Below are 14,412 nucleotides of genomic sequence, written 5' to 3'. Positions count from 1 at the left end.
CCATCTTCTTCTTTCTTGTCTTCCCGGAGACGATCCTTGAACATCTTGATTGCCAGGCTGGGATGACTTAACGATGTTACCATGTAGGTGCGTTGCAGTTCATGAATTCCTGGAATGCACAAAGATAAGCAGGGATTGCTCGGTATGCCTGGTAACAGACATGAAATCTGAGAGCTGGTGGTGATCAGGCAGGTAAGTAGGAAGGGACATGGCCTGCTGACGTAATTGCCAATTTTTCAAAGTGGGACTTTTGTTCCAATTTAGGTATAGTAAATTGATTTGATGCTTTTGATTACACAATTTTGCATTGTTTCAAGTGTATCTAAACCCAAAACCAAAAATTCAATATTTTACAGCTTACCAGTCCCTAGGTATAGTGAATGTGTTTTTTGGGGGAGCTTTTTTCCTCCTTAATATAACGTGGTAATGCTGCTTTCAATTCTTAAAAAAGGTGAAAAACACCTAGGTAAACAAATTAAACAAAAAATTATATATTTGGTCATGTATTTAAAAAAATGCAATAATATATCTGTGAGTGGCAAAAGTAAGTGACTTGTGCTCTCAGTATTTTGGTGTGACCCTCCTGTGCAGCAATCACTGCAACTAAACAATTGTGGTAACTGTTAACCAGTCTCCCACATCGACCTGGGAGGAATTTGGGCCCATTCCTTCATACAGAACAGCTTCAGCTCTTGGATGTTGGTGGGTTTCCTCACATGAACCGCTCACTTTGAATCTCTCCACAAGATTTAAATTGAATTAAGGTCAAGACTTTGACTTGGCCATTCCAGAACATTTATTTTAATATTTTTTACCCTTCTTTAGTAGAACGAAGTATGACATTCATAAAAAGTATAGAACATTTTGAAGGGTTTACAGACTTTCAAGCACCACTGTAACATAACCAATTCATGATGTTTTCTATATCCAGTAATTAACCTGCACACCTACACTCATCTTTACCACTCCCAAAATAAGCAGGCGATCCATCAAACTTTATTAGGTAATAATGGGATGGGCCAATGCCCTGGAGTCATTGAATATCTCACAAATATGAGGAAATAGGCATGAAAGATCTCAGTGTTCTGTAGCGTTTTGTCTTAGACAACTAATCTAGGAAAAAATCTTGGGGAAAAGATTTTCATCATGGCGGTAACACATGTAAAAGATATGGTAAGTCAATTGTTTTATTTTTATAGCTGAAAGGCACATTGCTTCTCTCATTATTGAAAGGTAGAGAGATCCTTGACTTAGAAATATTTGTTATTCTACTTTTGAGCCTACAGTTAGAACTCTATAAATCTTTTTATGTCTTCTAAAATGTTATTTTGCTTATGTGATGTAAAGCCTAATTGAAGCACATTGCCTATAGAAAAGAGCCATTGGAGCGGTAGGAGGTTTTAACAAATTAAAGGAAGTTGCAAAGCTAGCATCATCTTTTGTGCTTTGCTTATAGTTACTCGCTAGTATTCTTGGAACCTATTGTCATCTATAAAATGTATATTTGTAAAATAGTTTTTATAAATCAGTTTTAAAAACATGTTTATTGGTTCAAATATGAATTTCAACTTCCTTCTAAATCACAGGTAAGGTTATCCTGGGGATGTAATAAAATAACAGGACAGATAAAAGCCACACTCCCAGAATGACAGGCTGGGCTCTTATGGGGCACATTAGTAACAGGGTAGGTGAAAGGGAAAGAAAAAAACACACCTCTGCTTTTATCATGTTACTCCCTTGCTGGTGCAGCAGCTGTTTCATCTTTTTGTTTTCATCTTGACCAGCGAAGAAGTAATGCTATAGAGACAGATAATAGAAAAGAAAATCAAATACTTAGGGCTTTATTTATAAAACAATGAATTAGACATTCCCTCAAACATTCTCTCACAGGAATCTTCCAGGTCCATGTGTTTCAATAATAATAATTGATTCCCACCAGGAAATGTTTGTGGGAATCTCAGATTCCTTGTTTTATAAATAGAGCCCCTAAATAAATGGGCTAATATTACTTATCTAAATTTTCCTTTTTATCTATGATAGTGCTTAGTACCTGTTTTAAGGATTTCAATAAGTCATTATAAATATATGACACAAAACTCCCATCCTGTCAGGCGCCTTATCAGAGGAACTTCTTTTCCTAGGTCTGGTTCCAGGAAAACAATTATACCAATTCAGGGATGGCACTTTGGTCAGACGTTTATGATAAAGGTTTGAATGACAATGTGTAGTCTGTGTCGATAAGTTGGCATGCAGAGCATTACCATATTTTTTAGGTCTTGATGTTAAATGTAATAAATATGACATTATATACAGTTAGATCCATAAATATCTGGACAGAAACAACTTTTTCTAATTTTGGTTCTGTACATTACCACAATTAATTTTAAATGAAACAACTCAGATTCAGTTGAACTGCAGACTTTCAGCATTAATTCAGTGGGCTCAACAAAAAGTTTGCATAAAATATGTTGAGGAACTAAAGCCTTTTTTACACAATTACTTCATTTCAGGGGCTCAAAAGTAATTGGATACATTAAAAAGCTGAAAATAAAATGTTCATTTCTAATATTTGGTTGAAAACCCTTCGCTGGCAATGAGAGTCTGTAGTCTTGAACTCATGGACATCACCAGATGCTGGGTTTCCTTCTTTTTAATGCTGTGCCAGGCCTTTACTGCAGCAGCTTTCAGTTGTTGGTTGTTTGTGGGCCTTTCTGTCCGAAGTTTAGTCTTCAACAAGTGAAATGCATGCTCAATTGGGTTCAGATCAGGTGACTGACTTGACCATTCAAGAATATTCCACTTCTTTGCTTTAATAAACTCCTGGGTTGCTTTGGCTGTATGTTTTGGGTCATTGAAACACCTCCCAATCAATGTGACTGCATTGAGCTGTATTTGAGCAGACAGTATGTCTCTGAACACCTCAGAATTAATTCGGCTGCTTCTGTCCTGTGTCACATCATGGATAAACACTAGTGTCCCAGTGCCACTGGCAGCCATGCACGCCCAAGCCATCACATCCGCCATGTGTTACAGATGATGTGGTATGCTTTGGATCATGAGTTGTTCCATGGCTTCCCCATACTTTTTTCTTGCCATCATTCTGGTAAAGGTTGATCTTGGTTTAATCTGTCCAAAGAATGTTTTTCCAGAACTGTGTTGGCTTTTTCAGATGTTTTTGAGCAAAGTCCAATCTAGCCTTTCTATTCCTGAGGCTTGTGAGTGGCTTGCACCTTGCAGTGACTTGGATATTGATACGCCTACTTCCTGGAGAGTGTTGTTCACTTTGTTGGCCGTTGTGAAGGGGTTTCTCCTCACCATGGAAATGATTCTGCCATCATTCACCACTGTTGTCTTCCATGGACGTCCAGGTCTTTTGGCATTGCTGAGTTCCCCAGTGCTTTGTTTCTTTCTCATGATGTACTAAACTGTAGATTTTGCCACTCCTAATATTGTAGCAATTTCTCGGATGGGTTTTTTCTGTTTTTGCAGCTTAAGGATGGCTTGTTTCACCTGCATGGAGAGCTCCTTTGAATGCATGTTGTCTGTTCACAGCAAAATCTTCCACATACAACCCACCCCCCCCCCCCCTCAAATCAAGTCCAGGCCTTTTATCTGCTTAATTGATAATGCCATAACAAAGGAATTGTCCACACCAGCCCATGAAATAAGCTTTGAGTCAATTGTCCAATTACTTTTGAGCCCTGAAATGAAGTAATTGTGTAAAAAAGAAAGGCTTTAGTTCCTCACATTTTTAAGCAATCTTTTTGTTCAACCCACTTAAATAAAGCTGAAAGTCTGCAGTTCAACTGCATCTGAGTTGCTTCATTTAAAATTAATTTTGGTAATGTACAGAACCAAAAAAGTTGAAAAAAGTTGTATCTGTCCAAATATTTATTGACCTAACTGTAAACTTCAATTTAGCTTCAAAAACATCTTTCAATGTTACAGATACATGTATTTCCCTCCATATTTCCAAAGACCCACCAACTTTCCTTAATCTCCAATGCTATAAGCAGTGTTTACACTTTTAGGTCTAAACCCAAATCACTGAAATCTCTTACAAAAAGTTTGAACCTTAAAGGTTCCCGGTGGCTGGTACTGCCAGTCGCTCAGTCACTTACGCTGCAGAGTTGGTTCTTAAAGGACCCACATCTGGTGGCAGTAGGTGGTATTAGTACCACTCACTGCCGCCCCCATTCATTTTTTATGGGGCTGCACTGGGAAGAAGCTACTTGGTGCGTCTCCCCTGAAGCAGCAGTTTACTGGCAAAAGGAAGGAGTAACCGCAACACAACCTCATTCCTTGTCTGGACATAGACCAAAACCTTTACTTGCTAGGTTAAGGAATTAAGGATACAGGCTTTTGGAATAACCTAAATCCTTTCTTCAGGCTTTATACAATTCTCAAGCGAATGACAAAGGGATCTAAGTCATCCTAAGTCATGTAAGTTTGCAACAGATAACCAATAAATGGTGATTTATTGAAAGCTCCAAACTTTTTTAGCAACTGATGAATTATGGGCCTGATTTAATAAAGCTATCCAAGGCTGGAGAAGATACACTTTCATCAGTGAACATGGGCGATCCAGCAAACCTGGATTGAATCTGGTCCAAGATTGAAAACATTTGGTAACAAATAGCAAATTAATCCATTCCAGGTTTGCTGGATCACCTAGGTTTACTGATGAAAGTATATCTTCTCCAGCCTTAGCGCTTTAATAAATCAGGACCGATGTGTTACAATACTCTACTCACATTTAAAACACATATAGTTTTCACATGTAAATGCAATTTTAAAAGTTTTTTCCAATTTATGTAAAAAAGCAGATTTCTATATAAGAACACCTGGTGATCAGCATGTAACATACCCTGATTGAAACTACAACCATTCATGTCAACACATGCAGGCATTACCCATTGTTGTTACTCCCAGGAAGCTGATCCAGATCAATCATGTGGCTGAAAAAGGCTACGGGAGATGAGCTGCAATGAAATGCAACAGGTTAAACAATATGGAAATGCAATTACCGGTAATTGCATATGATGGTTTAGTAAAATAAATGTCTTCCGATTACGGTTTTATATATATATTTATTTTAAATCAATTTAATTTACTTTGTATACATGGTAAAAAATAAAATACATGTATGTCTGTGGGCAAGATAAAACAAGTGTGAACAGACAGTTGGCTCTGCACAGCCTTGGCAGATTTACATTCTTTTCTGATTGTGCAAGCAATCTTAATAAGCTTGTATGTCTCAAAATCCCAATCCCACAGCCTTCTTTACAGAAAAGGTTTAGCATTAGTCACACAATTCATACTCCACCCAGCCTCATCCTTTCTCATGGTGGATACATTGTCTTCAGGCAACTCCCATGAAATACATATAGGAGATATTAGTAAAAAGCTAACTCAGAAATAATAAAGTCATTGTTTACTGAAACAGCCAAGTAACTAATATGTCATATTTATTTCATGAAAGGTTTGACGCTAGTGGATGATTCAGCCACCCGTCCCTATTTGTGCCTCTGTCATTTTTTAATACTATTAATAAATAATACCCCAGACAATATATCTATCAAAGTGTATATACAACCAGAACCTTTTTTCTTAGTTTTCAAATAGGAAAAGGTTAAAACTCAAATCTGGATATTTTACTGTGCTCTGCTAAGACACATTGAGCCTGATTTATTAAAGTTCACCAAGGCTGCAGAGGATACACTTTTATCAGTGAAGCTGGGTGATCCAACAAACCTGGATTAGATCTGGTCCAGGATTGAAAACATTCGCTAACAAATAGAAAATTACTTTTAAGAAATCCATTTCATGTTTGCTGGATCACCAAGGTTCACTGATGAAAGTTTATCCTCTTGAGCATTGGAGAGCTTTAATAAATCAGGGCCAATGCCTTCACTTTCCGTCCCAAAGACAAAACAGGAAGTAAGACAAAATCAATATTCCCAACAATCACCCCAGACAGCTTTTATTAGAACAAATATTGGAGGATTTTCCCTAAACATTTGCTCTGATACCAATGTTTAGATTTCTCCTTGATTTCTGTTTAGGTAATAATCTTTACTAGGACAGAAAAAAGGGACAAATATCCCAAGTAGGTAAAGGTAAAAATGGGTTGTACTTCAAAGAGAGTCTGCTAAAATATTAGTAGTCACTTTATTATTTGTATAAAATTTAAAAATTATTATTTTTTGTATTGTGAACATCTCTGTCCCGTGGTGAATTCTGCTCTGTATATAGTGTTTAAAGCAATTACAAATAATACCTTACTTACAGTGGCAATGAATAGCTTACACAGTAACAACACTTGTGTAATGATCAAAGTATAGTGAAAGTGCCCAACAGTACAGTACATGGGGAAGTTGTGTGTCCTTCAGATCAGAGGTCCCTAACCTCCAGGTCGTGGACTGGTGGAGGTCTAAGGCTGGTGATTTGGTGGCAAATGACAGGAGGCAGAAGAGCAGGCAGCAGGAGCACTTGCGGCCCTGTTTACACTGCTCTAAAGCTAGTGACAGTGTGACAGCAGGTGTGCAACCAGCGGGAGTGTGAGCGGCTCTCCTCACACTGCTTGCACAGGAGCTGCTGAGAATGGCGGAGCAATGTATGTAAGGTGCACAGTACCTGACAGCACACCTGGTCTCTTACACTTCCCTGCCATTCCCAGCAGCTCTAACACCTGACCGCACCCCAGCACTCTTACACTTCCCTGCCATTCTCAGCTTTTGTGTTGACAGGAGGCCAAGCTGCTGGGAATAGCAGATTAGTGTAGGCCGTATATATACTGGGCTGGGGCAAAAATGTATTCTATGTTACTGGGCCCTGCTGTCAGAAAGGATAGGGACCACTGCTTTAGATGTACCACAAAAGAATATCATTAGCTTTTGGAGGGTGCCGTGACTAAGTGTCTTCCTCCAACACTGCTGTGTATAAATCAGCTAATATATTAGAATGAGCTTTTAAGACTTATTTTAAGACATGTACCATCAAACATTAGTCACAATGACCATGGTAGGGAACAGAACTATAAAGAGATAAAAATGTGTTGTTTTCTGAAAAATGTATTTCCTGCTATCAGGTTGCAAAGAAATCACATCCTGCAGGGTTTGTAAACAGTTAAAAAACCCATAAATGCCCAAAATGCTTCCCCAATGCCCCCAAACACCCATAAATGCTCCAAACACCCTCATTATAATGAATGGACATTCTTGGGCATTTTTTTTGGCATTTTGGAGCTTTTGAGAGGCATTTTATTAATTATATTATTAATAATAATAAACGGGATTTATATAGCGCCAACATATTATGTAGCGCTGTACATTAAATATGGGTTGCAAATGACAAACAAATACAGACAATGACACTGGAGGAGAGGATTCTAACTTTTCTTTGCCACATATCTTGGTTTAAAATTAAATTTGGTCTTTAAAATTAAATTGGTTTATTTTAAATTTGGTCTTTAAAAAAAGCTTGAAAACTCATACTAAACATGTCTAGGCTTTTTTAAGCGTTTAAGATTAACATCTGTATAGACTTACAACCTAAAGGTTTTTTTACACGCTTGTAAATGCTTTAAAAAATAAAGCTTTTTCTTCCTCTAAATATGTAACATTGTATTTTTTATTCCGAAAATCCCCCACTATTAAAAGAGACCTCTTTTTTGGCATCTTAAAGATTTATTTAGCTAACTGTTAGTTTGTGATAGCAAATATATTGGAATGGGCTTTTAAGATTTATAGCACCTAAAGACCTATAGCAGGCCAAAATCTGGCCTGGGGGCTTATTGCGGCCCATATTCAGATTTCCACCAGAGGCAGGATGGGAGTCCCCATGTGTGCACAGGTAATCCCCTACGTCTATATAGTGCGCGTGTTGTGCTGTGCACGACCGGCACAGACCACACTCACTCTGATTCCAAGAATGTGCTCTGCACAGAGCCAGTACTGACACCGGACTTCGTGCACAGGGAATCCCCCACGTCACCCTGGTGGGTGTGTGCTGTGCGCGACCCGCGCAGACCATGCCCACACTAACCCTGAGTATGTGCTGAATAATCGGCCCCACACATTTTCACCTCACCAAATGTGGCCCTCTTTGCAAAAAGTTTGGACACCCTTGATCTATAGCATAGGGAATGCAATTAAAACTATATAAAAAAACAGGACTGGGGTGATTCAAAGGCCACTCTCCCACTTTAATCTGTAACACTTGGTTGCCAGTTTGACAGCCAGATCATGCTCTTTATTTATTATCTAACAAGGGATAAGCTTTTTGTCTCCATTCAGAAAATTTATTTAATATATACAGTTTTTCTTAAATGATTGGACCACACTTTGGCATTTACTTTTGCATTTATTTTCTGTCTTGTACTAGCTGGTTATATATTACTAAGCATTCCAACATTTCAAAAAATTTGAATTATGTAAGTCAACTAAGGGGTGTATTTATAAATTATTCCCATTGTCAATTGGGCTGCATGTTTGCTGACAGACCTTCAAATTCCCGTACAATTCCTGTTTCAATGCATTTTGCAAAACTGTTAAAATAATTCAAAAGTGTGCACAGCAGTCACAATAGTAAATGTTTTATGATCTAACAATCTTATGGGCGAATCTAGGAGAGAATAAATTATTAAAACACCCCTTAAAGAATGAAAATATTGTACCGTACTCCTATGCCAGACTGTTTTTGTTTTTTCATATTCCTCTTTTCTGTTGTAAAGGAAGAGCTGAACAGACATATAAAATGCCCTGGAAATCATCTTTTAGTCGTTACTTTCTCATCTCCGAATTGTGGTCCTTGCAGACCTGTACCTGGTTGTTTGGCGGTAAGTGAACATTACAGAATTCTGCAATCTTAAACAGCACACAAAAAGATTTTCCCATAAACTACCTTTCATGTAAGGGGTTAAGATGCTATTCATTGTTCCTCAACCTGTGAATTGTATTGCTATAATAAAGGATTCTGGGATTTTTGAATTACCTGTTATTAGATTCAGTGCGCACATTTTTAAGTGTATCTGTATCCTAAATAAATCTTACCTTTAGGTGCATACCCAGCCACTTCGTTTTTTGTTTTAGAGTGAAAAGTTACTTTTGGGGTTTCATTGTAATCTAGGATCTTCAAAAAAGATTTTCCTTTTTTTCTGTTCAGAGCAGCACAGTCACACATTTTTAAAGGAGGCTTAGAAAGAAAAAGGGCTGGCACCAATATGCCAAATGGTTCTTGTTAATGGCAAATGGAGCCAGTTAATGGTAATAAAGAAAAGCAGCCACAATTACCTACCTAAGATAGAGATAAAATTTGTGCTGTGGTTGGTTGAACATGTGTTTGCTGATAATTGGTTTGTCAGATTTTTGTTGGCAAACCTGATGACACCCGATGGCAGTACTGTACAAAACCAAAATCCCCAGCACTCAATCTAGCTGGACAGCAATATACCATAAAACATTATTACCTTTTACTTAAATTTAAAGCCACCTTGCCACATCTCTGAAGAGTCTTAAAATTTACTCTAAACTATATATATATATGTGTATATATATATATATATATATATATATATATATATATAATTATTATTATATATATTATATAAAAATAAATAGGATAAAAAAGCAAGCAAATATTGGAGGTAGTCTTTTTTAAAGCAAACCCGTCCAAAGAAGGGCAAAGCAACAGGTTCAATTTAATCCCACTTTCCCAGAGCACATGTTCACCTTTCCTAGCTCCCTCATTGCACTGTTCAGTAGTCATAAAAAAGAACGTGTGAACCATTCTATGTCACTACTGAGGCAAATTGTGTAATCTGAATCTGATGCCCGTGGGCTTAAAGATCAGCATTAAACCAGGGGTCTAGATTCAAACTACATTTGTCCACACCAGATCAACAAACCAAAAAATGGTGCACAATTCACTTCACAACCATCATATGAAAGATGACCACATGTCATCACTGAAGATAACAAGGCCCTTCTATCCCAGAACCCCAATGTAATGGAGGCATTGATATTTACCTCCAGTGTAACAGGGGAATTTGCATTGACCACCAACATAATGAGGAAATTACACTGACTACAATTGCCAATCAGTATAAATGTATCTGTTACACTGGTGGTCGCTGGTCATTCTAAATTTAAATTAACAGTCTGTATTCAAAATCCCATTAACATGTGTTACTGTGCTGAATGCCAGTGCACCAAGGGGCCTTGTTCCCTTTAAATTGATTTTGGATCATACTGTGGGTTACTGGACAATTGAATGTGTTATTAGAATCCATGTTGATCTTTCAGAGAGATTTAACATGCAACCACAGTCAATTCTTGCTGGTTGTTATTGGTATTAAGCATATTTAACTAGGATGGATGAGTTATTTTAACTCCATTTGATTTTTTAAGTCATGATATTTTCCTCTCAATTCAATGAATTATGTATGTATTATCTGACATCATGATAGGTATTTTTGTCGTATAAATGCTAGCCTTTATTTTTGTCTTATAAATGTTAGCCTTTATTTGCCCTTATTGATGAAAATAACATTTGTTATTGCTTAGCTCTAAACCCAAAATCATTGTCTGTCCCTCTGTGCACTGAATATTACAAAAAAAATCAGCAGCATTTAATCCTGCTAAACAGTACAGAAATGTTACTTGTTTGTAATGTTTAGATTAAAAACAGATATTATGTTGCATTTTCTATATATATATATATATATATATGAAGCCACACTGCTATTTTTATTATTTTTTCTTATGTTTTTGGTATTTTACTTGGTTTGAACTTCTGATATGTTTCGGCTACCTACAATTTATTCATTGCAATTTATACATCCTTATTTTGTGCTCATTCAGCTTAGCGTTAGGGACCACATTTTGCAATGGACTATTGGAGTTACAATATGTTTGTTTATTTGTTCATATGCCAGCTATGGTGGTAAGTATGTTTTTATCCATAAGTTAACTTTACCTTTTTATATATATATATATATATATATATATATATACATATATATATATCCCACAAGCCATGTTTTCTAAATCAGTATTGAATGTAAAACTTATCAAGCTAATGTACGTGCAGGTGTAATGGTAATATCACATTGACAATTATTTTGTCAATAACCATCATAGAAAAGCTAGCCGCACACTTTGGCCCTAATTTTTTTAAAGCTCTCCAAGGCTGGGGAAGATACACTTTCATCAGTGAACCTGGGTGATCCATCAAACTCAGAATAGATCTTGTGCAGGATTGCAAACACTTGCTATAGCAAATGACTTTTCAGGTTTGCTGTATCACCCAGATTCACTGATGAAAGTATATTTTCTCCAGCCTTGGAGAGCCCTAATAATTCAGGCCCTTTATGTACAATCCTATGCACAATCTCCTTTGGATATCATTTAAATCTGCCAATATTTATGTAGTACAAGGGTTTAAGATAAATTAAAATATTGGTAAGTTTGAATCAGACTGTAATGACTAAGACCATTTTAAGAGCTCATGTACATAGGTTTGTTTGCTTCTGAGATATTTTTCCTCATGCCAATCAACATGAATGTACCAAAAGCTTGATGCAATAGCTTGAGCAACTGAAAGGCAAGTTAAAACAACTTATGTATGAGTCAAAGTCCTGATCGTGTAATCATTTTGAGTTGTTTCAGAACATATACTGCATCTACACAAACCCGAAGATATGGCATATGTCAACACTCACTAAACATTACAGTCAAATATACATTTGATCTGAATAATTTCTCTCTTTTCTAGGCACTATGTGAAGAAATGCCTGATATAAAGTTCGTTAAAGTTGACGTTGGCAAAAATGATGTAAGTAGTAAAGCATGAGCTTTAAAAACTCTAGCTGAGAAAAATAATGGTAATAATTTTTCTGATCTTTTTTTTTTTTTTTTTTTTTTAGGAATTTACAAAGCATTTTAAACTCAAAGGAGTACCAGCCTTCTTTTTCTTCAGGAATGGTGACTGTGTAGGTTCCAGTATTGTAAAATATAGTCCATGAATAGCAAGAAATTACATTCCCATTATTCCATGAGTTCCTATTAATATTACTATTCACACCTAAGTTTAAAAAATGGCCATGTACATGGGGGTTAAAGCCCTAAATCTAATTTTTGCCAGCATTGAAATAGAATCAAAAAAATATAAAAAATAAACAAAAATAATATTTTTAGATATTTTCAATTAAAAATCAGTGACAGGTAATAACATCTAGTCTACAGACTAGATGTTATTACCTGTCTTCAGCTGAGACAGAAAAGTAGGTTGCCCCTTGACAGTACTAGACTGTGCTGAAGACTTCCTGAATAAAAAGTTCAGCACTAAATTCACACATTTATAAAACATTTTTAGCCTTGTTAAGCTAATTGTAACAAGGAAGAGAGGGTAGTGGTTTAATTCTCATATTCTGTGATATTGAGCCCACACCTAAATGATAGAAGTATAGCAAAAGCAGACAAGCAGAAGGGTTTTTAAGGCTATTTATTTTTAACAAAACTTATTTCCAGAACAATACTATCTAACCAGATACACTGCAAAGTAAAATGATACCTTGTTAGATATGATAGTTTTTGAAATACATTTAATTCAATATAAATAGCCCTAAGAAAACTCTCTACTGGTTTATTTAGCTGAATGTTAGTTTGTGAAAGCATTTTAGACTTTTATTTCTAAATATTTTTAAAATTTGCACTGAAATCTAATTGTAAAACCTTTAAAAGTAATATAAAATAAGTGATTTCTGGTCAGCTATACCCCTTACTTTCCCCAGTTGTATTAGAGGATGCATTTAGTAAACGCGCGCTATTTAACTGCCCCATGAGGGCAGGTAGCCACGGTAAATACTTACTTACCTACTTCAGTTATTTTCTTCTAGAAGTACCAATTCGAAGGAGGAAACATGGGCTTTTTCAGAAAAACGGTGGAAGAATGGAGATTTAAAACGCATTGCTCCTAATAAAAATTGTATTGACGAGAGCTGAGCTTATTTAGTAAAACAAAGAAAAAACTAATAATGATTCCAAATTGCTATGGTAACCAATGGTATATCATGTTTATATCAAAATTGTAACAGAAGATTAGAGGTCAGATTTGCAGTTCATTATTTGCCTTTTTTACTCTGTCTTTTGGAAAAAAAAAGGTAAAAAGTACCTTTTTCCACACAATAAAAATGGCATTTATTACATTTCTGTGTGTTTACTGATAAAAAAGTAAAGTCCCCGGGGTACCGTTACTAAAGTCATCCTACAAATTTTCCAAATCCTCTTCAATTTACATTGAAAAATATTCAAATGTTTTTACGTGGTTCCATTTTTTACAGATGTGGTTGGATTAAAACGTGTGGATATCTTTATTCTTTCCAGCCTACAGTATTTTATTCTGTCATTGTGTGTCTAGTCATTCTAGTGGGGTATGGGGGGTGATGGGTGGAGGAACAGAAATAAAAGGTGTGTGAAGGGTAAAAGCTCTAAGTGAAGCAAGGTATGGTGAAGAGTAAAATAGATTTATTATTACTGAAATGAAGATAAAGGTGTTGGGTGTTTCATTCTAATATGATGTATAAACTTCCCTTACATAAGGTTAGCAAGGGCTGATTGTGAATGGGAGGAATGGGATAAGGAATGGGAGCTGGTGGTGAACAGGTGAGGGATAATCGTATTGGTCCTGACAACCAAGGGGAGAGGGCTACTAGTGAGGGAGGACAGAGAAGTTGATGGTAGTGATGGGGGGTCAAACACAGGGATTTTATCTTGTGAGAATTGTGAAGTAGGGATAACTGTCATAAAATGGGCTAGAATGGAAGGTGGCAATGACAGGGGTTAATGGGAACAAGAAAGTGGGGGCTGAGAGGTGTGCAGGACAGGGGCCCAAATATAACAGAAATATAGTGAGTGGGGAAAAGCTGAAAGTTTAAAAGAGCTAAAGTGTGAAAAAGAAAGGTAATTTGTAATGGAACATGTGATACAGTGACATCATATAAAGAAAAACATTTCAGGAAGATTGTAATACAAGTGTACATAGATTGTGGATAGAAGGAGACAGCAGGCATGAGGAGAAGAAAACAAAAAGCATGGAGGAGAAAAGGGTCAGCAGAAAAAGATCTGGTTAGGAGGCAGGTAAAAAGGTGGGTTAGGACCAGACCTAGGCTATGAGAAAGAGGAGAAGATTCAGGGGGAACATGGGGAAGGAGTGTCTGAGTAGATACACAAAGTCACATATAAACTTCCCACACTTGCCTCTTGTAAAGGGGAAATTGTTCATACCCTTTCTCAAATAATCTGAGGTAGATCTACATTGGCCACCACACTAAAATGTACGCAGAAACAAACAGGTGGTCTAAGAAGTTTATGGAAACAGTGATTAAAATTATATTATAAAAGTGCATACAAA

The 14,412-nt window shown here is 36.5% G+C and overlaps 1 protein-coding gene across 3 annotated transcripts; it reads left to right on the top strand.

Annotated features, from left to right (window-relative positions):
- Nucleotides 1-1,035: 1,035 nt before the first annotated feature.
- Nucleotides 1,036-13,207, top strand: LOC140326110 (thioredoxin-1-like). Of its 3 annotated transcripts, none has more exons than XM_072404432.1 (5): nt 1,036-1,173; nt 8,735-8,839; nt 11,776-11,835; nt 11,927-11,992; nt 12,902-13,207. In XM_072404432.1, exons 1-5 carry the CDS (start codon nt 1,147-1,149, stop codon nt 12,977-12,979), a joined length of 336 nt encoding a protein of 111 aa, XP_072260533.1. In that variant the 5' UTR covers nt 1,036-1,146; the 3' UTR covers nt 12,980-13,207. The 3 variants fall into 3 exon arrangements, with proteins under 3 accessions (XP_072260533.1, XP_072260532.1, XP_072260534.1); XM_072404431.1 differs by having other exon boundaries at nt 12,899-13,207; XM_072404433.1 differs by lacking the exon at nt 11,927-11,992 and having other exon boundaries at nt 12,899-13,207.
- Nucleotides 13,208-14,412: the final 1,205 nt, after the last annotated feature.

The sequence above is a fragment of the Pyxicephalus adspersus genome, chromosome 3 (assembly GCF_032062135.1).
Source record: "Pyxicephalus adspersus chromosome 3, UCB_Pads_2.0, whole genome shotgun sequence".
NCBI classification, from domain to species: Eukaryota; Metazoa; Chordata; class Amphibia; order Anura; family Pyxicephalidae; genus Pyxicephalus; species Pyxicephalus adspersus.
This window is presented reverse-complemented; position numbering and strand designations above follow the sequence as displayed.